Below are 26,996 nucleotides of genomic sequence, written 5' to 3'. Positions count from 1 at the left end.
ACACACTTGAACGTTCCGCAGATGAGGAAGGCTTACTTAGACTAATTCCCAGTCGAGGGCTTTTATTTCTTGAGTGACTCTTCTCAATATTGCTAGATGAAATAGTCAGAATTGAGAGTTGTGCTTTCAAATCGAATTCTTTTGAAGGAATCTCAAGTTCCAGGAGCAATTATTTTTGTAGTGGTGTCATCGAGGGGGGAAAAAGCTGTTAACTGGGAGAGAGGTACAGAGACCCACTTAGCGCATGAAGTGCTTGTGTTCTATCCTGAAGGAAGAAGAAACTTTTTAATTTGGGTTTTTTTTTTCTTTGCCTCTTAAGTAAAAGCAATCTAGTTTCTTTTTCTATAGCAAAGGAGGAAGGAACCAACGAGAAATTAATCAGGCAGGAAGTGAATACCACAGAAGCCTGCCTGCCTGCCTGACTCTGTGTCACCCTGAACAGGAGGCCAGAGCTTGTCCAAAATGGCTGCCCAGCAACAACCCCTCGCTTGTGTTAGAAGATGATGCCATTGTGAGGAACAGTTTTCTGTTCTGGCTCGTGTCTTGCTTGCTCTCTATCTGCCTGAGTCCCTGGTCATGCCTTCCTTTTTAACGGTAAGAAAATACTTGTGTTCAAACTAAATTTCTTTCCTTGTCAGCAAAGGGAAGAACTAAACGGTGTTTAATGGGCCATAGTATGTCGAGATAAAGAAGTTTAACTGTTCTGTAGAAAACCGTGTGATTTATTCCTGCCACCTGCTGTGGCGACTGTAAGTGCCTTGTAACTTGTTCTGAGCCAAGGTGGAGGTGAGATTCTCCGTAGACTGTTTTCGACCATTGGACAAATTTGGGTCCCCATTAAATTCTTTCCCATTTTTCCCTGAAATGGGGGCTTGCATCAGCTAACATGCCTCTGCCGTGTGCAGTCCCGTCAGGCCCATAGAGCGGCTGCTGAGTCTTCAGTTCGACCGGCCAGAGGATGTTCCAAAGCATAAGTAGTCCCTGTCGGTTTTCAAAGCGAGGCTCCGAGCTCTGCTTGCTGAGGCTGATGCTGTGGGGCTGCCGCAGGTGTGTGGCGGTCCAGGCTCAGGCAGCTGGTTAGGAAGAGTTTACTTGGTCTTTTAGAGTAATTCAATCCACACCAGAACAGATTCAGTACCATTTGTCATAATTACTTTTAATATAGTTAATATTAAATTATGTCCCACTGTAGAATGTAACTCTGAATGTCAAAGCTATGCACAGAGAGACCCATGGCGCAGGGGTAAGGCAATGTTTTCCGTCAAGACGAATTCTCCAGGCTGTGTTTGGAAAAGCAATTTATGTTCCTGTTTCCCTCGCGGAAATAGAGACTGACACTTTTAAAACTAAGGAGGGCACGTACAGCTTTAGTCAATGGGCGCAGTGTTTTCGCCTGTTTAATGCAGAGGTGAATGAATTCTAGTTCAGAAAGGGGAGGGCTACACGCAGACTGACTGGTAGAGTGGGGGGCGGGGGGGAGCTAGGGAAGGTTTATGGCCTTGGTTCACCAGAGTGTGGGTCTTACCCTGTCTTGGGGCCTCTCAGTGTTCCCTTAGCCTCATGGCATTTTGTTGATTCTGATCTAGTCAGACTCTTTTTTTATAGGTCTAAAGAGATTAAGTGATTTGTCTGAAACCACAGGCAGCTTTTCTGGTTCTTTTTTGCAAAGTTTGTCTGTGGGTGCTCGTGCACAGCTCTCCAGTGCCTTTGTTTAAATTGTGGAGGGGAACACAATTGTGGAAGATCTGTGGAGAAGCCTGTTCCCTGGGGCCAGCAGCAGTTTCCCTCCAGAGAGGAAGTCAGATGCTAGCTCTGGCCTGTAATCCGGAACCCCCCCACCCCCCAGACCCAGGCAAGCTACTACGGTCCAGACATCATTTGTGTTAGAAGTTTCTTTAAACTTCTGTTGGATGTGTAAAGTTTCTCTTTAAATTCAGATACATTTATCTCTTAAGAGTTGGTTCTGGTTTTTTTTTCTTATCAGGGTTTTTTTTTTTTATGCATGTGTCTCGTATTGGAAAGTACGTTTACTTTGGACTGCCATAAATGTGTCTGTACTTTCTGACCTTAAGTTTTAGAAAGTAAAACTGAAACAAAAACTAGAATAAGAAATGCCTCAGTAAGGATATTTTTCTGGGAAATAGAAAATATGCTTTGTTTTGATTTGTTTTACTTATTTGTGTGTGTGTTCCTGTGTGTGCTTGTGGGTGTCTTTGTGAGTTATGTGCATCATGTGTGTACAGGTGTTTGCTGAGGGAAGAGAGTGTAAGATCCCCCAGAACTGGGGTTACAAGCAGCTGTGATGTGGGTGCTGAGAACCGAACTCAGGTCCCGTGGAAGAGCAGAAAGACCTCTTAGCCACCGAGCCACCTCTCCAGCCCAAGATGGCTTTATGTACGTGTCTCTTTATGTCATTTCTGATCCAGTGGTGGTGTGGGTGTACCTGTGGGCGTGCACGTGGGCGTGCCTGTGGGCGTGCACGTGGGTGTGCCTGTGGGTGTGCACATGGGTGTGCACATGGGCGTGCACAGCAGGCCAAGGTTTCACGCTCACTCTTCATTAAGCGTGTGATTTGTCCTTTACTTTTTCTTTTTTTAAATTATTATTTTCTAACTCTAACAAATGGCTAATATTTATTAAGCCCTGCCTCATTTAAGTCATAACTAACCCTAGTTACGTAGATACCATTTTGTCCGCCCACAGTGGAACCTGGACTTAGGCAGGCCACCTAACTACTGAGTGTAGAGGAAATTTTCTGAATTCCAAGAGCATTTTTCACCTGCACAGCCGGGAGCTCTCGTGATAAGTTGTACAATTGGTTTCCAGGTCTTTCTCTAGTCCTGAGAATCAGGGGTTACAACATGTTTTGTTTTAATTATTATAGAAACATTAAATAAGCTTCAAATGATTAATCACAAGTAAAATATTTTCCTTTCCTAAGTATTTTGACCTTTTTAGAGATAAATCTGGTGACATTTCAAGGCTATACTTGAGATGATGAAATAAATACATTGGGTATGTTGACCTGAGTGGTGTGTGTGTGCGCGCGTGCGTGCGCTCTGCAGATTGAAGGCAGAGATTAATCCTCTTGGGAATACTAAATATGGGGCTGAGGATTTAGGGAAACTTCAGCTTTGAAATTTGAGTCCCTAAAGAATGGGAGATAGTAGGAAGGAACTTGGTCTCACTTATACGCATAAAGTAAAGGATTCCTGGCCCTTAAGCTATACCAGAGATAGCTGAGTCACCCAGCTAACCTTCGTGGTCTTCCTTCTAGTAGGGATGCTATAGTTTCTGTTCATTTTTGATGATGTAAGATAGTGGATTAAGATGTACTCTTCTTGATAGCCTCTGTTTTTCCTGTGGTCACTACTGAAGTGACCAGGTCGGTCTCCGCGTTGCGCTGGAGAGTGCTTTCGAGGCCACATGCCTGCAGGCACCCTTCTACCATCCTCCAGCCTCAGCCCTAACCACCTCTTTATCTAGAACTCTGACTGTAGTGACTGGGTTAGTCTTGAGCTTCTGAGTGCCCTAGGCACAACCTGCTACCGTGAGAAAGAAAACGGCCCTGGAAGTCACTGAAGCTGTTGTTTCAGATGAGCAACTGAGCAAAGAACAAGTGCCTTTGGGGATGTGGAGGATTCTGGGCGCAGCCTGTGTGGGTTCCACACTGGACACGGCTGGAGGCAACCACCACTGACTGGACACTGAGGGTTTGGTTGTTTGCCTCCTGTGTTCTGCTTGTCTCTCATGTTTGGACTTCCTCCTTACCCTGAGCAGGGACCTGAGCAGGAGAGCTGAAGTAACTAACAGTAAACGCAACAAGCCTTTCCCCAAGGTCTCCAAAATGGCCGTAGAGGATGCCTGGAGGGGTGGGGGTGAGAGCAGATGTTGCCTAGCAACTGGTGTCATAAAATAAAAACTACAGGCAACTGCACCTGTGAAAAGATTGTGTTAAAGAAACAGGATGGCTGTGGTTTGCTGTGAGCATCAGTTTTTCCGGAAGTTGAAGAGCAAAGCCCAATTCAACTTAATTAGTTTAATGGTTTTCAGTCTTAAAGACATCCAACTTGGTTTGTATTGTGGAGTCTCTAAAGAATAAAATCAAGAAGGATTTTTCCAGTAGGAACATCAAAACTCCAAGCTTTTGAAAAAATGTATGATTTATGATTTTTAGCAGCAATTTCATATTACTAAATAAGTTTATGTGCCGATGCGTAGATTCTTAGCTTCTGGGACGAATGCCCTTGCGTTTTATTCATTTTTATGGTTGTAATAACAATGTGAATGTAAGAACTTTGACTTATTTAAACATTATTGAGTTATATGTATTCTAAAACTTCTTCTGTCAATATCTTGTTCAAATGTGGGGGGGGAGAAAGAGAGGGAGAAACACATTTCCCCAGCCTGAGAGAGGTGTGGATAGGTGCCCATACATACATACATGCATGCATGCATGCATGCATACATACATACATACATACATTTATAAGCTAGGAGGATGTACATCAAAATAAGAACAATTTCTGGGGATTCTTTACCTCAACTCTCTTTTAATCTAAAAGTTAATTATTACTGAATGCTTTCTTTTCTGAGGACGAATAACTCTTGGTGTATTTCTGTGTTGCCTGTTATTTTCCACGTTCAGGGGGAGAAAATAACAAAACGAAGTTGGAAGGGAGCCAGGAGCACGTAAGCAATCATGAAAATAAATTAAGGCTGCTATATATAGACTGTTGTTGGACTCGAATGGAAATTATGGAAAGATATAAAAATATTGAGGGCAAGAGAGCAGTTGGCCCTTCAGGTCTGTTGCGTGGTTTCTGCGATACCCTCCCCCATCCTCCCACACACAGGGCGCACAAAGCACCCAACTCTTTGAGCCCTTTCGCGGAGAACGGCTACTTTTCCTCTATTCCGTTTTGTGTAGCATAGTGTTTAAGGGCCACTTCTGGCAATGTTTACAGAGCAAGGTGCTGTGAGTTTTCAAACAGCCCACAGCGGTTTAAACAAAAGCAAAAACAAAGAAAAAACTAAAACATAACTGGATAAAGACACTTCCGGTCTTCTCGAATGGAACCCCGCCCCCACCCCCAGACTTAGAAAGCCCCTTCTGAGGTGTACCCGGTGGGTTCATTGGAAATCCTCCCTTCGGATTATTCAGCGGTATGGGTCTCATAGAGTCACTACAAATTGAATTCTGAATTAGTTTTAGACGAAGAAGCAGCTTATTTAAATGACTAGCAAATTCGCTCAGTCCCCCAAATTGGTCATCTCATGTTCAGGGATTATCCTGTCTTCCTAGTCTATTGAAGAAGGTGCCAGCTTCCTGGGGCAAATGGTGGTTGAGCCTCTCTAGAACAGGGAGTGGGCTAGCGATTCTTCATAACCAGCACTGCATTTGGGTCCCAGCTGTGAGATACCCAGGTGCTCTAGGATCAGGGTGTGAGATCTAATGCGGTATTGAACCATGGTGTTGTGCTTTTAAAATATTCCCTTTGTTTTGGTTACCCAAGTTCCCAAGCTCCTGATTCCATCTGTGGACCCCGTGGGTGTGAGGATCCAGGCAGGAATGTCTGGTCTGTTCGGGTCTGCGCCCCGGTTCCAGTATCCTTCAGGAAGGTCGGCTCTGATGTAGGCTCTCGCTTATGTAGGCTACACTGGAGAGCCCTAGTTTTCAAGGTTTGGGGGTTTTAATTACCCCAGGAAGTCCCAGGCAGCCATAAAAACAAGTCCCAGCAGTTAACAGCTATCAAGCCCCGTGACATGCAACCTTCGAAGCCCCATAGAACAGTAGGTGTACTGTGAACTATTCCAAACCAATGCTTACGCAACCCCTGCTCCTTTCCTGCATGTATTTAGTGAGAACCTTACTTTATATGATTGGTGGAGTCCTTAGTCTAGTAAGAAGACAGCCAAGGTGTGGGCCTGGCATTGAGCCCAGCGTGGGGAGACTCAAAATTGGTATTCCTTGATCCACGTGGTGAGTGATGTACCAAGACTGGCGTCTGGGATTCCTGGGATTTTAAAAACGCTTCCCCTAAGGGTCAGCCTGGAAGGGTCCAGACAGTGTTTAGAAGCTACTAAGCTCAAGGGCAAGGGTGAGCGCTGGGTGAGTGCGGGGATGGTTCATCTGGAGTGGCAGAGATGTCCCTAGTCTAGGACATCTTCGAAGAATTCCAGCCTAGGTAACAAGCAGGCTTCACCAAAAAACTGGGCATTAGAACTCAGGTGGCTAGTGTCCCAGGCTGCTTACTGGCTTAAAGCTCAAACTGTGTAATAAAGATTCTTAAATTTTAATGTTTTTGACTCATCTAGGATTTTTTTGGTTTTTATATTTCAAGACAGAGTCTCTCTGTTTAGCCCTGCCTGTCCTGGAACTTGCTCTGTAGACCAGGCTGGCCTCACACTCACAGAGATCCACCTGCCTCTGCCTCCCGAGTGCTGGGATTAAAGGCGTGCGCCACCATCACCCGGCAGCCGTCTAGGGATCTTACTAAAATGTTGGATCTGAGTCAGGGGAGAGCAGAATATATTTTATGCAAATGAGTGAGGAAGGGGGGGGGTACTACTTGAAATGTCTTTGACCAGACTGGCATTCATTTCCAGTAGATTCCAGAAAAATCTTCCTGCTTCTGCAGGCACCGGCTCATGGCCGCCTCCCTGTACCACTGTGGCCTGCAGTGCGTTCGGGACAGAATTGAGCAGCCTTGGTACTGGGTATGACTCTAGGTTGCCCGGCATCCCCTCCCGCCAGAGCCCCTCCTAAACAGTCCTACCTGAGCAGTGAGGGAAGGGTCCGTCCCATCCCCTTCTAAAAGGTGGCCTGTGTCACTGCCGCAGAAGAGTAGGGAGGTTCGGATGATCTAATACACCGGTGTGTTTTGTTTTCACAGATTTATCCACAAGACTGCTGAAACTTTAGCTGTCCAAGATGCCTGTCCCTCCCCCGCCAGCCCCGCCGCCACCTCCGACATTTGCTCTCGTGAGTCCTTTTCTCTGTCCACTTTCTCTTAGAGGGAAAAAGCTTCTTAGAAGAGGTCTTTCTGCATAGTCCAAGCTGGTCTGCAGCGCCTGTCTTCTCCCCCCAATAAGGGGGTCATTTATGGAGGGTGCCGACACAGTGGCTTTCCCCTTCGCTCTGTGCATAAAGATGACCAAACAAAGTCAAACCCTCGCATGGAGCTGTGCCGTAAGTGCACTGGCATTCTGGCATAGGCCTGCCATAGAAGGTTTTGCCAGGGCCCCGTCTTTTCTGAAGTCAGAACCTAGTTGAGACCTCTCGAAGCCAGACAACACCAAGGGTGTGTGTGATCGAGGTCTCCTGGGATGCAGGCTGGGAGCCTGGAGTGTGGATTATTAGATTTCCTCTCCCAGGTCCACCAAGGCAAATGTGATGGTTTAGAATAAGGTTTTTCAGGGCAGCTCTGAAGCAGTACGCAGTGATCCTCCATCGAAATGAGCTCGATGCCTCGCTAGTCACTCCTGGGTGGGCTGATCCTGAGTGGTCTCTCTGTGATGTGCCCTATGCCTTCCAGGCTCACCCCTTTCTTCTTCTCCGCCCTCTCCCCTTTCTTCACACTCTGTTCTGGACAGGTGTTATCCCTACCTCCACCACCACCACCTTTCCCACACTCTCATACCCACTAAACCCGGCCTTGCGTCTAGACTTCCCCAAGAAATGTCATCACTGGACTCTTGGCCCTTTGATGAGCTTGTCGAGGCGTCCAGGGCGTCCTCTTTCAGGAATACTCCAGGATACACTTCATCCCAAAGCCCCCTCCTCCGTGTGTGCCTTTGCTGCTTGGGAACCACACACTGATGGCCAATCCCTTTATTTTTTTGTATGGGGAGGGAAACTGAGCTTTGGGGAAAAAAGTCCCTTGCCCTAGGTTCCCATGGGACACATTTATATAATTATTCGGAGACTCCAGCCCACTAGCAATTGGTCCCCCAGTTTCCTGAGAGTCGCTTAGGGCACAAGGACAGAAATTGTGTTTAAGCATTTAGAAATATTAATAGAAATTTGATGGGAGTTCGGTTTATTCTAAGGTAGGATTTGTGTATCTCTTTAACCAATTTGCTTTTATCGTAATTTATTTCTCTTTTTATAAGGATGTCAGCCCATGAACTTTTAAGCAGCCCTTGTGTGGATTACTTAGAAAACACTCTTAGCTGGCTAATATGGCAGGATTAGTTTATCCGTATTTCTCCCAAAATGTGAGGTGCCTATCATTATTAATTGGCACATGGGTTAAGTTTTAGAATTTTAATGCTGATACATTTATTTTAATATGTGCTCTAAAAATTTGTGATTGGCACATCAAAGCCAGGGACTGAGTTAAAAGCCAGTGATTTAATTTGAAAGAAAGGGTTCATTAAAAACAGTACAGAAAATAATATAGTGAATGAATTTGATGAAAATATTAAATAAATAGCACAGTTTGCATGAGGAGAATTTTAAAATCATGAATGTTGGACCTAAAGGATTAAAGTTCAAAACCAGGTGTGGGTGGCTCACCTGTCATCTGAACTCCAGAGACTGAGGCAGGAGATTGATTAGAGGCCAACCAGGAATACAAACACAACTCAAAACAAGATCCAGGAGAAAGGAGGAGGTGGATTGGTGGCCATCAGGGGATCCTGACAGATGCATCTCTGTGGTTTACCTTTCAGGCCAATACCGAGAAACCCACCTTGAATAAGTCAGAGCAGGCTGGGAGGAATGCTCTTCTCTCTGACATCAGCAAAGGGAAGAAACTCAAGAAGACAGTCACCAATGACAGAAGCGCACCCATATTGGACAGTAAGTGAAATCTCTTTCCCACAGCGCTAAATGGTTTACAGCCTAACGGTCAACTTAACGTGTCTCACCAAGCCTTCCTTCCCCCTCCCTCAGCCCCCTCCTATTAACAACAGCTGCAAAGCTAGCAAAAGACAAGTCTGTGTTAGTCACTGTAGCCACAGCTTCGGCCTGAGCCCCCTCTAATGCTCCAGGAAGCCGGCATAATAATTCTTTGTCCAAGAAACACACAGCAGCGATTCTCTGAATTATTCATAGCGCTTTCTGGAGATTAACCCATTGCTCCTGCATTACAGATGACCTGGCCTTCAAATCAGGATTCAGGGGCCTGCACAGCCACCAGGTCACAACTTCCAACCTTAATGTCTTTATTTGTAAAGTAGAGATGGTACCTCGTTACCACATGAGTCTCTCGTGAGCTTCAAATGAGATAAGGCTTGTACAGTTCTCTGTTGTCTGCAAAGTACAACTCTAGAGAAAGACGTGGTTCCTGGGAGGGTGGAGAGAGGAAGTGAGGTCACAGCTGTGCTTATCTGTGCATCTGAGCCCAAGAAGCCTTCTGCAGTCAAACAGGGTCTGTATAAGCAAGCAAGCACGCATGATGTAAGCCTCCTCGTTGGTGTTTATGATTCAGTGAAAACCAGTCCTGAGTGGATTCGGGTCTCGAAGCTGTCCTTAAAATACCACCAGGATTTGTCGTAGCCTCAGATCTCATTTAGACTCGAGGAAACGGACTGACCTGGCCGTCACCAAGCGCAGCTTTGCAGACAGGTGAATAAGGACGCAGACTTTGGGAGGGTTAGTGGTGGATAGGGCATCACGGGAAGGGACCTAACTGGTCGAGGAGGAAGTGGGTGGAAGGGAGTCAGAATGAGAGAGACGACAATGGCAATGAGGAAGGTGAAGGCTTTGAGCAGGGCTGTGTTGTAAGGTGCTGTGAGACAACACAGGGCTCAGAAAGGCACCCTGGGTTCCAGCACTTGACTAAGACGCATGCCCCGCAGTGTTTCTTTCTGGGAGCCCAGCACAGTTCTATCTGGAAAGCTCTGACCCAACAGCCATCTGGAACAGATGACATCAGCTCCCTCCTCTAAGAGTCTGGAGCCTTGAAGAGTAGATGTGAGTTTCTCGCCTCCTCTGACGGAAACTGGACAGTCTAGGCCCATCTCTGACTCCTAGCAGAAACTCCTCCTGGTTGTCAAGGTCTGTGTCTTCCATGGTACAGGACTAAGGTTCGCTTTTCCCCCTCCCACTCAGTGAGAGTGGTTCTGAGAGGTGTACGTCTGACCGACGGAAGCTATATCCCAATGTATGCCTTCGTTGTCCCTGCACATGACTGAATACCTACACTGCTCTCCAAGCTCTTTGCAAATAACAAACTTCATCCACGGCTTTGTATTCATTTGCATGCCAAACCTCCCTGGGCGCCATCTCAAAGGGCTTATGCACGAGAACTTTTAATTCATCCCTGTCCTGCTGCTTATACTAAATGGCCTGGTGCTAGCCAGCGATCCTCTGTTTCACTTCTGCGTATCAGTCCACTCTCTGCTACTGGAACAAATGCCTGATACCAAGGACTTTAGAAGGAAAAGAAACCGATTGAACTTAGAGTTTAGAGGTTTGAGAGTATGGTATTGGCCTTGGCGTAGCTCTGATGAGGACCTCGTGGGGATGGTGTTATTACAGCGATGGCAGAAGTACAGGCATAAGGCAGACCATGTAGCAAGACAGAAAACCAGGGAAGGGAACAGCCAGTCTTGCTGTTTTATAATAAACCCTTTCAGAACCAGCTAGAGTCCTATGAAACCACATTAGTTCCCTCTGAGCCCCGCCCCCCACACAATGGCCTAGTTATTTCCCATCAGCCCCTTTTTCCTAAAAGTCACACTGCCTCTCTCATGAACACACTGAGGACTAGGTTTCTCACATGTGATATATGTATAAATGGTACCCAAACCATAGGACTTCCCTATATGATTGATGGGCGGAGCTCAGGTAGACAAAGACTGGATGTGTCTTATAGTACGGCACACTTTCAGTTTACAATACCATGTAAATACAGCCTGTGTGTATGTGTGATGTATCATTCAGCGATGAATAATATTTGAATGACAAGGACAATGTTACGGTATTGGTAGTTAAAGTTAGTAAAAATTGTTTGGTTTTTTTTTTTTTTTTTTTTTTTTTTTTTTGATTTTTCGAGACAGGGTTTCTCCGTAGCTTTTGGTTCCTGTCCTGGAACTAGCTGTTGTAGACCAGGCTGGCCTCGAACTCACAGAGATCCGCCTGCCTCTGCCTCCCGAGTACTGGGATTAAAGGCGTGCGCCACCACCGCCCGGCAAGTTAGTAAAATTTTAAACTTCATTCTAAAACAAACACTCTAGAAATTGTTGCTGTCATTGAGTTTGGCCTGCTAGGTAAAGTAGTCCTTGCCAGTTCAGTATTAGATTATGTCTTCAGCAGAGGAAAGATGGAGGCTAATGACTAATTTAGAAAAACTTATTAATGAAGAAAGTGAAATCTCAGAAAGTCAATAAAGAGACTTGAAACATTTTCTAAAAGTAAGGCTAGGATAATGAAGTCACATGCTGAGCTAGCTCCAGATAGTTTCTCTGAGTGACGGGAGTGCAGGTGTGCTTCATGCTGCTTAGCTCAGTCTAAAATCCTGAAGAAACAAATTTCCTAAGAAAGAGTGAATTTACCAAACTTTACTCGGGAAGACTGCGTAAACAATGAAATAGATTCAAACTGTCTAAGATTTTTTTCTCTCTGAAAAAACTGTGGAATCAAATGGCTTTTATTAGTAAGAAACGGCTAATTCAAATGCTGCGTGAGTCGTTCCAAGTGCGAAGCCACAGAGAGCTCTCTAGTAGGTGCTGTGAAGCTGTTGTCATCCTGATTAGCAACATGTAGCAAAGACGGCCCACACAAGAAGTCTGCAGGCTGGTGGATTCCCGCAGTGATCCTGCTTCCCAGAGGATCTGTGGCAATGTCTCCAGACATTCTTGTGAATGCTCTATTTCCTTTCCCTGTTTTCATTTTGTCGTGGGGATGGGAGTCATAGCCAAGAGCATGTTAGGTAAGTGCTCTACCGCTGAGTTACCTGCTAACCCTGCATGACATTCTTAGCCCTCCACCTGGGTAGGACAGGAGGCTTCTCTTGGGGAGAGGTCAGAGACGGTGTGAATGTTGTATCAGGCACAGGATAGCCACCCAAGCGGTCCACACAGGAGTTCAGGTCCACACAGGAGTTCCAGAAATAAAAAACACATACCACTAATCATGAACAAGAAAATACTAAGCAAAAAAAACTAGTAAGAATAATCCATCAAGACCAAAGATAATCCCATTTTTCGGTACTAGATTTAAAATCTGTTCTTCATATCAAATAATAAAAACCATATAATCAACTCAGTAAATGCTAAAGAGGTATTAGAGAAGATTCTGTATTCTAAGTCTTTAAACCCAATCTAGAAGGAACCTTTTAGACAGTAAATATTTAAAACAAACAAACAAATGAACAGAAAAAAAAAACCTCTGGAAACCTAATAGTTAATATTTAGCTTCAGACTAGGGGTGGTCTCATTAAAATCAGAGCATGGTTACCATAGCAACATTGATAATCCACATTGTTTAGGAGGTTCAGCCATCAAAGTAATTATTTACGTAAAACAGAAAGAAGGGACACGGCTCTTAGAAAGGAGAAGACCTTTATTATTTGAAGACTGTATGCCTACTAGAAAATGGAGGTCATCTATTTTTTTTGTAATTTTTAATTAAAATGCACAGCAGAGTAGCTAAATCAAATGAAATTTCTTGGTGCCCATAATAACTAAGTATGAAATAATAGGAAAATTCCCTTTTTAAAATTTTAAAGCATATGTACACACGTGTGTGTGTGCAGCGTACATCTTTGGAGGAACTCTACTGAGAAGCCTGTGTAGCCCATCTGTATCATACAAACTACGGTGCACACCTTAATCCCACCACTCAGAAGGCAGAGGCGGGTGGATGTTCGTGAGATCCAGCAGTTTACACTAGCGAGTTCAGAACAGCTATACGGTGAGACTCTGTCTCCACACACACACACACACACACACAATTGCAACCACACCAATCTAAAAGACACAAATAAATAGCAAATTTTGCCTTGTTTCCAAATGTAAAATGTAAATATTGCCTACATGTGGGTTACTGCCAAGGAATGGGTAGATCTCAGCCACTCTATGCTTCTGCCGGGCTAGGTACAGGTAGGGGAAATAGGGCATTTAGTGGTGGTTATTCTTAAACACACACATATGTACATAAGTTACTAAAAAGTTGAATTTTTAAAAAGCATAAAATATAAAATAAGATATATTTATCAGATATAAAATAAATGTGCCAGGATTTTTTATTTAGCATTAATTAAGCGTCTGTCATCAGTTCAAAGGAGCTCCAGAGTGTCAAGCGTGCAGGCTCACTGAATGAGGAGGGAGCTTACGGCCTCCATGAGTGAGCAGCTGCATTCAGCCCAGTGTGGCGATTCCTGTTGCTTTAGACTAATCTAATTGGCACTGCTCTAGTTATGACCCTACAGTGTAGGAAATAACCCGGAAGCCGGACAGAGTGGACAGGTCACCTCTTCTCCTCCTCCTCTTCTTCCTCGTGTTTGCTTGTTTACTATTTCAAAAAAATCTTTCACCATTTTTGCAAATAAATGCAAAATAAAACAAAATCTTATTAGTTTGCAAAGAATTGTAAATTGTTGAGTCTTACACCTGGACTGTACATTAAAAAAACAATCGACCTAAAAGTTAAGTAGGCGGTTAGACAAATAGTGCATTCGTGTTCTGAAATGCCATGCAGCCCTTTCCTTTTCTCCACTTTTCTCTCTCTTTTTTTTTTTTTATTATGTTTTATTTTTTGGTTTTTCAAGACAGGGTTTCTCTGTGTAACAGTTCTGGCTGTCCTGGAACTTGCTTTATAGACCAGACTGGCCTCGAACTCACTAAGATCTGCCTGCCTCTGCCTCTCAAATGCTGGAATTAAAGGTGTGCGCCACTATTACCTGGCTATTTTTCACTTTTATAAACGTATTTTTGGTGGGATGTGTGTGTGTGTGTGTGTGTGTGTGTGTAGCTATCAGGTTGTGTGCATGTGTGGCTGTGTACTGTGTACATGTGTGTGTGGCTGTGAGGTATGTGTGTGTGTGTGTCTGTGGCATGTGTGCGCAAGCGGGCAGGTGATGCAGCGCTCCTATGGAAGTCAGAGAGGACAACTCTGTCGTCTCCTTCTGTCTTGGCATGGGTGGATCAAACTCAGGCCATTCTCTCCTTTCACCATGTGGGCCCCAAGGATTGAACTCAACCTGAAAGGCTTGGGTGCCATGTACCATTTCCCACAGAGCCATCTAACTGGCCCAGAGTTGATAATTTTTAAGAAAAACATAAAGATGAAAAAAATGCTGAGAAAAATACATGGCAATAATGGGCATTCCAAGGAAATACTAGCTATTTTGTGTTTTCTCTTTGTTCAGTTATTTCTCTTGTATTCTCCCATTTGACTTCTTATCACCTTATTGTTTCTGCTGTTTTGTTTTATATTCCTCTTTTGTTTATTTGTTTTAAGACAGTCTGTGTAGCCCAGGCTATCCTGGTCCTCACTATATAAACTTGTCTGGCCTAGAACTCAAGGTTCTCTTGCCTTGGCCTCCCAAGCACAAGCTTGCACAGTGAGTCACCACGTGCTTTCTTTTGTTTAGCTTCCCCTCCCTTTCCCTTAAGAGTCTCGCTGAAGATGATTTTACTTGCTCATTGTTAGGCTGTAAAGCAAATAGATACTAACTACTATGACAGCCAATCAAGTGAGGGGATGATGGAGACTCACCACCAGCTCTTACTGTTTCTTCTACCTCTGGACTCAAACCCCTTCTGTTCTGGGGGTAATGCCAACCCCTAAAGATCCCTTTACTGAGTGAAGAAGCCATCCTCGGGTGCCTAGCATCAGCCTGCTGCTTCATCGCTGTGTTATGGCTTTCCTGAAGCTAGGACTGCTAAATACCCCGTATTTTCTCATGTGTATTTTCTTCCTTCTACAGAACCAAAAGGAGGCGGTGCCAGCGGCGGTGGTGGCTATGGTGGAGGCGGTGGCGGTGGTGGTGGAGGAGGAGGCGGTGGTGGTGGCGGTGGAAATTTCGGAGGGGGTGGACCCCCCGGACTGGGAGGACTATTCCAGGCTGGAATGCCGAAGCTGAGGTCCACCGCCAACAGGGATCATGGTATCTAGGATTCTTTCTCTGATGCTCAGAACCAGGGGCGATATGGCAGTTAGGAGGCTTGGAAGACCTGCCTGAGGCTCTGCCCTTTAAAAACATTATATCGTTTAAGATGTCACCCTGTTTTATGAGGGACTCTGTCCCGGCTTCTCCCCTTCATCAGTCAGGACCAGGCAGTCCTGGAGAGTTATGAAATATATGGACAGTATCCTCAGGGTAGCCCATCCTCTGTGCTTTTCTAAAGGGTGAGCTGGAGCCAGGAGAATGGAGAAGGGAAGTGGGGGATGGGACCAGGAACCTGGGAGTGCAGCTTTCTCTATATAGCCTATCTGGCTGTCTGGAACAACAAACACCCTCTTCTGGCCTCCAAGGGCACTGTAAACGTGATAAAGCATACAGGGACTAGGTAAATCCTCAGAGAGACTTACTTAGGAGTAACTACATTCACTCACCTAAGATGGCTGACTGAGTTAATTTTCAAATCTAAGAAGTACAAGCACAGGACAATAAAGAAGGCAGTGGGGGCTATGACAACGATGAGCACAAATCTGTTATCCATGCCTTCTCATAGCGGATGCCTTAACGCATCCTTTAACGCATCCTTTGGTGAGGCCGGCTGTAAAACCTGTACTGGAAGATAAACAGAGCTGTATGTCTCTGCCTCCAGGAGACCCACACAAACATCAACTAGTTTAAGTTTCTAAAGCTGGTAGGTTATTGATCATCAGTAGCTCTGTGGGAAAGGGCCACACGCACCCTCGGCCTCCGGCTTATTTAGAGCTCCTCACTTTTCGACCTGGTGTCTGTTTTCTTGTCCTTTAGATTCTGGGGGAAGCCGACCACCAATTTTGCCACCAGGAGGAAGAGCCACATCTGCCAAGCCCTTTTCGCCCCCAGGCGGCCCGGGACGGTTCCCCACACCCTCACCAGGCCACAGGAGTGGTCCCCCAGAGCCGCCCAGGAACCGAATGCCTCCCCTGAGGCCTGACGTGGGCTCCAAACCCGATAGCCTTCCCCCTCCGGTACCAAATACGCCAAGACCCATTCAGTCAAATCTGCACAACCGGGGATCCCCGACAGGGCCGGGAGCCCCCAGGCCCCCCTTTCCCGGAAACCGAGGTGCTTTTGGAGCCGGCTCTGTACGCCAGAACCCCTCGAGCTCTTCCTCTCCGTTCTCCAGGCCCCCTTTGCCCCCCACCCCAGGCCGAGCCTTGGATGACAAGCCCCCTCCACCACCTCCTCCCGTGGGCAACAGGCCCTCCATCCACAGAGAAGCTGTCCCACCTCCTCCCTCACAGAACAGCAAACCTCCGGTGCCTTCCACCCCACGGCCTGTGTCCGGGTCACAGGCACCACCTCCTCCGCCACCGCCCAGCCGGCCCGGCCCTCCTCCCCTGCCTCCTTCTTCCAACGATGAGATCCCGAGGCTGCCACAGCGGAACCTGTCCCTTTCATCCTCTGCGCCTCCCTTGCCTTCACCTGGACGTTCTGGGCCTCTCCCTCCCCCTCCCAACGAGAGGCCCCCTCCTCCAGTGAGGGATCCACCAGGCAGATCAGGTATGGCAAGACTGGGGGCCTCATGTCCCAAACAACACTAAGTCAAAGACAAGCAAAGCTGTGGATGCCCTCTGATCTCCATAGGTGTGCCATGGCGCATACACACACACACACACACACACACACACACACACCCGCACGCACGAATAATTTTTATTTAAAAAACTTAGTTCTTCTAAAGACCTAAACTAATTTTATAACAATCCTACTCCTTTTTAAAAATTCTTTTTATGGTGGCACAAAGCTTAGTTCAAAGCCCCTTTAAAAGGATAAATGCTTTTTAAACGGCACAGTTATCCATATAAACATTATTACCTGTTTTCCGTCTCACCGGTTTTCTTCGGCCTCAGAGGTAGCTTGAAGCCGTACAATGTGGATAGAAGGCCGTGCATCAGTAAATGTCTCGTCTTCTGCTCCAGGCCCCCTCCCGCCGCCACCTCCAATAAGCAGAAACGGAAGTGCTCCTCGGGCCCTGCCTGCCACCCCTCAGTTGCCATCCAGGAGTGGAGTGGACAGTCCCAGAAGCGGGCCCAGGCCTCCTCTTCCTCCTGACAGGCCTGGTGCTGGGGCACCGCCCCCACCCCCACCAGCAACGTCAGTTCGGAATGGCTTCCAAGACTCATCTTGTGAAGGTGTGTGGTGTTTGCTTATTTGAAATGCTATTACTTGTTTTGACATTGGTATCCACACTGCACCCAGCTGATACCTGGTTCTCACTAGCTAGTATAGTGAGGCTCCCTATGACCTGTTCTACATAGCCTTTCTGTTTCACTTTCCAAAAAGACAGCTCTTTTTTTTTTCTAGTTTGTTCTTTGTGTGAGTTTCAGTGTTGACTCACTTATCAGAGATTCCAATGTAATTCACCAGAGATTTTGTTGTTTTTTTAAAATTTTATTTATTTATTTATTATGTTTACAATATTCTGTCTGTGTGTATGCCTTCAGGCCAGAAGAGGGCACCAGACATCATTACAGATGGTTGTGAGCAACCATGTAGTTGCTGGGAATTGAACTTAGGACCTTTGGAAGAGCAGGCAGTGCTCTTAACCACTGAGCCATCTCTCCAGCCCTCACCGGAGATTTTGTAATGTTTCTTTCCTGTTTGTAAATTACCATCTTATGCCCTACTTTTCTAAACAGTTGGCTGTGGGTAAGGAAGAGTGGCCCACGGTTATTAGGTTGCTTCCCTCTGCTGTGTTACCAGTTAGGCTCAGTTGTTCTTCCAGAGGACCTGGGTTTGGTTTCCAGAACCCACAGGTGACTCACAACCATGTGAAACTCCAGTTCTAGGTGACCCAATGCCCTCTCGCCCTCCCAGGCACTAGGCATATACATGACGCACAGACATGCATGCAGCCAAAACACCCATACACATAAAATAAAAATAAGACAGGAAATTGTTTTTAAATGTACCAGTTATTTCTCGACCCAGTGGTGGGAAGAAAAATGCCGTGTCTTAGCCCCAGATCCTGAGAGAGACCTGCTGCATTCGCCATCTCTCCGGTTCAAGTCATTCTACCTTGCTTTGCCGGGCAGGATCAGCGAGGGAGCGGGGCACCCTGGTCACACTGTCCGCTTCTCTGTGCGGTCTAGCCGTGAAATGGGAGCTGGTTTCTGAGCAGGCTGTCTCCTTGTCTTTCTTCCCGGAGTCTCCCTAGCAGGTTTCTTACACTGAGATTGTTTGTTTCTCCCCCAGATGAGTGGGAAAGCAGATTCTACTTCCATCCGATTTCTGATTTGCCACCTCCAGAGCCATATGTACCAACGACCAAGACGTACCCCAGCAAACTGGCCAGAAATGAAAGCCGGAGTAAGTGTCTCTGCTAGGGCCTTGTGCAGGCTCGTGCTGTGAGAGCCTGGCTTCTGCCTGAGTTGTGCGGGAGTGCTGGGCCCCATTTGGAGCTGTCTACACTCTGGTAGCCTCTCAGATACACCCAGAATGAGAAGTGACTCTCTGAAGGTGACATTACCAACTCACAACACCTCTGCTGGATCAGTGTTAAGTTCTATTCTTGTGCTTCTTTGGGTAATCGCCCCCGTTTTGACCTCCTGAGGACAGCAAAGGGCAATCCATCTTCTATTTCTTCTAGAAATGTCATATAAATTAAAATACTGCCTTAATCTTTTAAATGTTTTGTGGGATAGCATATGAAGATGTTGACTCTATCTATAATCTCACAGAATAGATATTTTCTTTTTCCCAGATTCTCTTCCTGTTATCCATCTAATTCTGACCTTTTGCACAGTCGTAATGACTGTAGACCATTTTTGGTGATCGATTTTCACATAACACCGCTGAGTAAACACGCCCCTATGTTATCGCATGGGTTTTATTCCACGGGAGTCCGTTAAGTCTGCATACAGGAATCTGCCAGGACTGCACATTTGGGTGGTTTCCCATGGCTCGCTCTGTCTGCACTGCCTGACATAATGCATCATCCTTTTTTTTTTTTTTTATGAAAGCAAAAAGGTGAAATAGACACATTGGAATTGCACAGCAGAACCTGCACAGGATGAAACAAAAATTAACATGAACTATGCAGAAGTAGCCCTGATGAGGTTGACGCTCACAGAGGCCTAAGTCAGTGGTAAACACCCCACCCCTAGGTACCCAGGGTCCCTCCTCAGCACACAGCTCTCCTGTATATGTTGGTCGGTGAGTTCCCAGCCTTTGAGCAGCTTAATATCAGCGGAGAGTAAGGCTGATTGGAAGTAGAGTCGCTGATTTCAGGAGGAACTTACTCAAATAATGGCACTGCCAGGTCAAAGGAGGAGCCAGAGCCACGGAATTGTGCCTTGGCTACAGTGCAGGGCCCTGCCAGCGGTTTTAGTGTGGATAAATGAAACAAATCGAACATTTGGTTTGTGCCTCAGACTTCAAAGAGTTAGGAAATATTGGGAATTTCCCAAGAACAAATGCCAGAAATAAAATATTGTTACTTGAAAAAAAAAACCTCTAATCCTAGAAATTTCATTTAGTTGGAATACTGCATTTGTAGGCAGCGCATGCCCAGAGTTATAAGTATAAGGAAGCTATCGTGTTGGTGGTTGAAGCTTCAGATAAAAATACGCCTTCCTGTGGAACAGATGCCTTTGGCTATTTTGTGAAGAGTGTGTGTTAGTGTGGGTTTGTGTTTGCAATAGGGCATTGTTAAGGGAACTATAATGATTTCACTGAAGGAGTTGTTTGTTTAAATTCTGTATTTCCCCCATTTCTCTTAAGCATTCTTAGTAGAATTTAAATCAATAACAGAACCACCATCCCATGCCCTCTAGATTTCGGTGTTATAACTGAACATATCTCTTCCCCGTCCTCCTTTCTCTGTGACTCCAGTGTGTGATTTGAGCAGAACAATGGCCTGGGCCCCATTACGGATTTCTTGAGTGACACAGACCCTGAAAGACAGTAGGCATCTAAAATAGTTTTTAAATTGGTAATTTTTTTTACTGCCACCCCCAATTTTACAGATTTGCATTCAATATTAATAGAATGTACTTAAAACAAATCTTTTGTTTGTTTTTTGAGACAGGGTTTATCTATGTAACAGCCCCGGCTGTTCTGGAACTCACTCTGTAGACCAGGCTTGCTTCCAACTCACAGAGATCCGCCTGTCCCTGCCTCCCGAGTGCTGGGATTAAAGCCACCATGCCCGGCTCCATTTACAACAATTTTTAATAGCGAATTATCTAATGAAAAAATTCTAGCAGACAACACATTTTATTCTGCTCCTCTGGCTGCCTCAGCCTCTCAGACAAAGTCGGGGCACACTTTGAATGGTCCCTTGTTGCGGCATCGTGCAAGGCCACTTCTTATCTCACTGGCCACTTGTGGTGTATGATGTGACAGTCAGGTGGCATGACCGATGGCTGGCTGACTTACATCCAGATAAGTCTTTGTGCAGATGATTTCTCAAGAAAAGATTTAAGGGGCTGGCGAGATGGCTCAGAGGTTAAGAGCACTGACTGCTCTTAGAGAGGTCCTGGGTTCGATTCCCAGCACCCAAATGGTGGCTCACAACTGTCCAAGATGAGATCTGGTGCCCTCTTCTGGTATGCAGGCATACGTGTGAGCAGAACACTGTATACATAATAAATAAATAAATCTAAAAAAAAATTTTATTTGGCCGGGCGGTGGTGGCGCACGCCTTTAATCCCAGCACTCGGGAGCCAGAGGCAGGCGGATCTCTGTGAGTTCGAGGCCAGCCTGGTCTACAAGAGCTAGTTCCAGGACAGGAACCAAAAGCTACGGAGAAACCCTGTCTCAAAAAATCAAAAATAAATAAAAATAAATAAAAAAATTTTATTTGGAATAGCGAAAGGAAGAGGCAAGAATGGACTGCCGTGTTTTCCTTGCTCACGCTCTATCTTAAAGTCCCTGAGTACAGTGTCCAGGCAGACCTCTGATGGACCTGCCCAAAGCGCTGGAGCATCTAGCTCCATGCACCATGCCTGCTAGATCCTCCAAGAAGCATGGCAGGTGAATGAACATTTTTGCATGTGAGTGGATTTTAAACCTGGTCCCGGGCAATCATGACTCACAAGTGGGCTTTCATGGCTTTAAAACGGACACAGTTATCCAGTGAAAAGGGAAACACAGGAAATATTTGGTAATCATATCTCACGAGAGATTCATATGCAGAATGTATTAAGGAATCAAACCAAACTGGGCTGGCGAGACTGCTTACTGGGTAAAGGCCCTTGCTGCTGCAAGCCTTACCTCAATTCCTGGGACCCATGTGGAGGGAGGAGAGAACCCAACTCCCATAAGTTGTCCTCTGAACATGTTGTGGAACACTTGTACCCCCATATATACAATAAGTGTAAAATAGTCTTTAAAAGTTAAAAATAGATTGAACATATGAACACATAGAAGATATGTGTATGGCTGATAAGCAATATGAAAAATTGCTCAACACCACTGATCTTTATGGAAATGTAAGAGGCCACAGTGAGCTAAATCCTAAATCCATTAGCCTAACCCCCCCCCCCAAGAGATTGACCTATAGGACAGTCTATACAATACAATTCAGTGTGCCAGCAATAATTATGTTTTTGTGAGTATTAGCTTTGGAAAACATTCTAGGATCCTAACTTAGGATTCTGTTTCTGAGAAAAAAAAAAAGAAAGGCAACTGTGTCTAAATGGAAAAAGACACATAATGTTGACCTGGGGAACAAGCAGGTGTGAACGTTTTGTTCATCTGTATTTTCTAAACCTTTAATCCATACACACTATATGATGAAAAGAAACACATTTATTTATTTATTTATTTATTTATTTTTGGTTTTTTTGAGACAGGGTTTCTCTGTAGCTTTGGTGCTTGCCCCAGAACTAGCTCTTGTAGACCAGGCTGGCCTCGAACTCACAGAGATCCGCCTGTCTCTGCCTCCCAAGTGCTGGGACTAAAGGCGTGCGCCACCACCGCCCAACTAAGAAACACATTTATTTTTCACATCACTGTGAGGAGGTACTTCGTCGCCACACCCATTTGCAACCACCTCAGAGTCTCCAATGTAAACACAAGCTTCTAAACAAAATTATATTTCATCTGTTTTTGTTTTTTTTTTTTCATCAAGGTGGATCCAACCGAAGAGAAAGGGGCGCCCCACCCCTTCCTCCCATCCCGAGGTGATCTCTGCCTGCTCTTCTCTACCCAAGCTCCGAAGCTGCTTGTGTTGTTGCTGTTTGAATGCACACCCCTCCCCTTCCTTTGTCCCTCTCAGAGATGGAAGGTGGGGAGAACAGAAGCTGAGGTGGGGTTCTGTGCGTTTGGTGGGGGAGGGAAGGGGACCAGGAAAGGTGCACCTAGCTGTTTGTCTTGTATATATTCTTGAGCTATTGCTTGCGTCAGCTGCATCCTGCCCGGGGCTGGCTGCTGGGATCGATAAGCTTTTGTTGCAAATAGGCAGAGATGAATTGTACCCTAGCCGTCAGCCCCACAGAGTCAGATGTTCACCGCTTGTTTGCTATGGGCTGTAGTTGTTAAATTCCCTGAGAGATGGTTTTGTCCATGCCTTTCTCGCTCACGCCGCCTTCAGACTGTTTCTGTGAACCACAGACCGCCCGCCCTAGCAAGTTGCTGAGCAAGCCTCACGTAAATAAAGCCCTGTGTTTGGCAGTCTGAGATAGGCTCCAGGGCAGAGCTGTCCAACAGAAACATACTGTGAGCCCCATACCCAGTCTTAAAATGACCAGCAGCCATGTTTTATAAAGGTAAAAAGAAACAGGTGAAAAGAATTCCATTTTACTTAACTCTGTGCATCTGAAATATCACCTCAACCTGTAATCAGTATAGAAATTATTAATGAGATATTAACATTTTTGGTACTAAGCCTTGACACTCCAGTGATTGTTCTCTACTTAGGACAAACACATCACAGGTTTCGGGTGTCCAGCAGCCACATGTGCCTATACCCCACACTGTCAGACCGTCTGGATCTGGAAGAGAGGAGCGAGTACAGAACCCTCCTGTCTAAAAAGGCAGGGTGAGATTTAGCAGTTCAAGAGATGCCTCAAGACAGAGTCAGAACTCAGTACCATGTTTGGCACAGTTGAGACCTTGGATTTTGGTCCCTTATTTTGCCTTTTTCCTGAATATGTATGTACAGGTATTTCTTCAGAGTATCTCTGTCAGAAGTTGATCTAGTACAGTTTACAGTTGCATGGAATAAAGCAAAGAAACTCAAAGTTGGTGGGCGCTTCCCAGCTTAGGACCAGCCAGCTACTGCGCTCAGTTGGTCCGTTGTCTTGCAGATCTCCTTGTGGCCTTTAGTCCTCCACCTCAGAGCAAACTCCTTCCTCAGGGCCAAGCAGGAAAGGCCAGGAAGGCGGAGGAGGTTTAAAACCCGAATTGTGGGAGAAGGGGACAGATTTGAGATGATGGGCAGAGCGCTACAAAACCCACAAGGGTCAAGGGGATTAAGGACCTTACCAGTAGAAACTGGAAGGAACTGGTTTTGAGTGTCTTGGGAGCATCCTTGTTCTGGATCTATGCAATTAAGTCCCACTACAGGACCACAGGAAGGACCAGACTTGCCTTTTTTATGTATATATAATGTGTTTACAAGATTTTACTGGGACTTTTAAATCTAGCCATAGAGTTGGAAAAGATTTCCATTTTGATGTTTGATATAGTTATGTTTAATATTACCATTGTCTGTTAGAGCACACGCCACATGTGTGCATCTACCTGAACTTTGGATTTTGGGTCCATTATTGCTCACATGTTGCTGGGAGATGCTAACAAAAAAAAAAAAACCAATCCAAAGAAAAATGGAAAGACATTCTTATTTATAGAATAATTGTTTCATTTATGTGGAAGCAGAACTTAGAAGTTCTGATAGATGAAATATCTAATAATTATGAAGTGACTGGTTTGAATATATTGTATTTTTGTAACTTTCCTTCCAAAGCCCTGAACTTAGTTAGTACTTTAGAGAGTCAGTCTACCCCCACCCCGCCATTTGTCTGTCTTCCATGAGAATGAAGAAATAACAAGCTTGACATTTTTTTTATTTCTAACAGTTTTATAATGTATTTCAAATTCTTTGAGCTGATGTTCACTACACTAAACATCCTTTTGATAGACTCTGAGTGACCCACTCTGCTAAAAATAGAATGGCTCCTTCTTTGCGCTATGTTTGGCAGGAAAACATGGGTCTGAATTTTTTTAAGGGGTAGTGAAAATCGGGCAGGTCCTAATATGTCTCAATTTTTCGGGTACATTTCTAAATTAGAAGTAGGGTCACAGCTCAAAGTTGCCATTCACAATAAAGAAGTTTTAGAATGTATTTTTCAAAGACTGTTTCAGTAATACTCCTCCATCCTTCTTTAGAACTCTGGAGATGTTCTGTGCTTAGCTTAACCTGTGGCAGATCATAAAGCATGACTATTTTCTTCCCTAAAATCAAAGCTTACGTGTATGTTTTTTCCATAATATTTCAAGTTATGTGTATTCAAGATGCGATCCAGTATTTTAACATTCGTAAATCATTTGAAATGGAAATATATTGCAGTATTAAAATTCAGTGTTTGGTGTGTCCTTCACTATGCATTTTATTTACTGAAAGCTGAGAAAATATTTAACCCAATGGTGCCTTACTCTGTGATCTGAAAGGAATCGACTTTTTATGTCTAAGTAGTGGGTTATTTGCATATTTGTAAAAACTATTAGGCCTTTATATTTTAACTTGTAATAGCAATTTTGTTGTTGTAATAGCAGAAACAGGGTGGTTATTAAAGTATTCTCAAATTTTGGGTATGAAATTAATTTTCCCTGTTTATGGGCAGGGGCTATAAAGGAATTTTTTCATACCAGCGCACTGTATAAACAGACACACTTAGGTCTCTGTGTCAGCAGGCTAGTTGAATGGTAGGGTAGACTCTGCCCTAGACACCTACATCTTTGTAAGTTAGCCAGACAATAAATAAAACACAAAATGATACGGTGTCGATTTGTGGCTTTCTTCCCTGTGTAAATATAAACAAAAAGGTGAATGTCTGCCTCCTACTTTATACTGTGGTGGAGACAAACTCAAGAAAGATCCTCTTCAGTAAGTAAACACTCATTACTCACCACACCTCAAGATCCCGTCATGTTTGTTTTTCCCGAGACTGCATTGTCGTCAGCCTGTAACATGGGTACTGGAAGCCGTGGAAGAGGGAGACACTGACCAACATGGACACAAACAGATCTGGGAAAGCCATGGGAGCTTAGGAACCCGAGAGCTTCCTGAATCATCTGCCACGGACGTCACACGTGAGCCTTGCATGCAGGCTTCTCAGCCCAGCCCAGCAACTGAGCACATAGGAAGACCTAGCCTAATCTCTTTGTTTGAAGTCGTTGCTCTAACTCCGTGCTGTAGGTACAAAGTGAGGAACTGTCTATTAACACGTGTTAGACAAGGTGAAGCACTCGGTGCAGATTTACCAGAGCAATGAGGTCTCCACCCTCCACCGGCAGTGCCGAGTAGGCAGCAAGCACTTCCGCGGCGATCTGAAGTTACTGGAATGCCGTCAGCTAGAGGAGGATTTACTGCTGTGACTAAAGGAAACCAACACTAGCAGAGAAATAGCTCCCACCAGGAGCACGCGCTCTGGACTCACAGTTTGAGTATATGGGTCATCATGTCAGGGAAAGCCTGACAGCAGGCTGGTCCCTGTGCCTCTGCAAGCCAGAAGGGGAGAGAATCAGTACTGGTTCCCAGCTGGCTCGCTCCTTCCTGTTCAGGCTGGGAACCCGAGACCATGGAATAACGCTGCCCACAGCTAGGGTGCAACACACACATACACACACACACACACACACACACACACACACACACCTTAATTAAAAGACTCTAGAAACTTGACAGTCATTCCCTGAGGCTTGTCTCCTAGGTGATCCGGGTTCTGCAGACAATATTAACCATCACTATCATGTTACCAGTCAGTTGGGTTCAATCTGAAGTCACAGAAAGTCAGAGCCAGAAAGAACCTTCTAGATTAGGGCAGCCACAGAACTCAGTGTCTTCTCCAGTGGGATACTTCTGAGTAGAAAGTGATGATAGGCTTCCATGGCACAGCAGGTAGCCACTGAGGCTGCCTCACAAACTGGGCCTTGTGGTGTTCCCTCTCTGAAGTCATTCGGTCACCTCTCAGATGGGCAATTTAATGTCCATCAGATGGCATGCTGCGGACACACAGACACACCATGGGGTGATGAAAATCCTCCCTGCCCTTACACTGGTCCATAGTCTCACATTTGTTGCCAAGGAAAGCCGATGAAGAGGCCACAGCGTCAGCATGCTTACACGCACTTGCGCATGTGCACACACACATAAGCACACACCCGTGCACAGGGCACGCGCATGCGCGCAATTGGATCCTGACTTAACCATATGCCCTGTGAGCCCAAAGGTGGGTCATTTAAACCTGTGTTCCTCCACTGTACAATGCTGACAACAATGCAGACACAAACATCAGTCAAAACAGCAGGCACTTGTTGCGCAGTAACAGTCAATTCTAGATCATTTCTGGTCCTGCAGCAAACATCACCTATAGCAGGAAAAAATCTGCCACACCAAGAGGTCTGATGGAATTTAATTCCAGAAAGGTTAGAATTAAAAATTCATTTCAAAACTGGCCTCACTTGCTAAACTGAAGTTGCTTATCTGTTTATCTATTCAGTAAGACTTCAGTGAACACTTGGTGTGTGCTAGTTCAACAAGAGCGGCCCACCATGCCTATTGTCAGTGGCGTGACCTCAGAGTGCCAGGGAGGAGGGCACCATCGGTGTTGTGACTTCACCCAGCCAGCAGGGGGCTTTCTACAATAGTAAACACTTCAGTGCCCATCGACACGCCCCATTAAGTCATGTATTTGGTTCCTTTGTTCCTGTCAT

At 45.3% G+C, this 26,996-nt stretch overlaps 1 protein-coding gene across 3 annotated transcripts in view; it reads left to right on the top strand.

The window, feature by feature from the left end:
• The window catches only part of LOC121439324 (WAS/WASL-interacting protein family member 1), a 98,156-nt gene extending 73,099 nt beyond the window's left edge, over window positions 1–25,057 (top strand). For 2 of the 3 annotated variants that reach the window (XM_041639811.1, XM_041639814.1), the window contains exons 2-8: window positions 6,897–6,985; window positions 8,677–8,806; window positions 14,883–15,062; window positions 15,882–16,616; window positions 17,036–17,248; window positions 18,312–18,425; window positions 22,192–25,057. In XM_041639811.1, coding sequence (XP_041495745.1) covers window positions 6,935–6,985; window positions 8,677–8,806; window positions 14,883–15,062; window positions 15,882–16,616; window positions 17,036–17,248; window positions 18,312–18,425; window positions 22,192–22,247 — 1,479 coding nt within the window. In that variant the 5' untranslated portion in view covers window positions 6,897–6,934 and the 3' untranslated portion in view covers window positions 22,248–25,057. Of the gene's footprint in view, window positions 1–459; window positions 595–6,896; window positions 6,986–8,676; window positions 8,807–14,882; window positions 15,063–15,881; window positions 16,617–17,035; window positions 17,249–18,311; window positions 18,426–22,191 lie in introns of those variants that run through there. The other variant, XM_041639812.1, reaches the window with a different exon arrangement.
• Window positions 25,058–26,996: the final 1,939 nt, after the last annotated feature.

This window comes from Microtus oregoni, unplaced genomic scaffold (genome assembly GCF_018167655.1).
Source record: "Microtus oregoni isolate MIOR12 unplaced genomic scaffold, Mior012 000060F_ref0000265, whole genome shotgun sequence".
Taxonomy (NCBI): domain Eukaryota; kingdom Metazoa; phylum Chordata; class Mammalia; order Rodentia; family Cricetidae; genus Microtus; species Microtus oregoni.
Note: the sequence above shows the minus strand (reverse complement) of the source record. Positions and strands in the feature narration are given on the sequence as shown.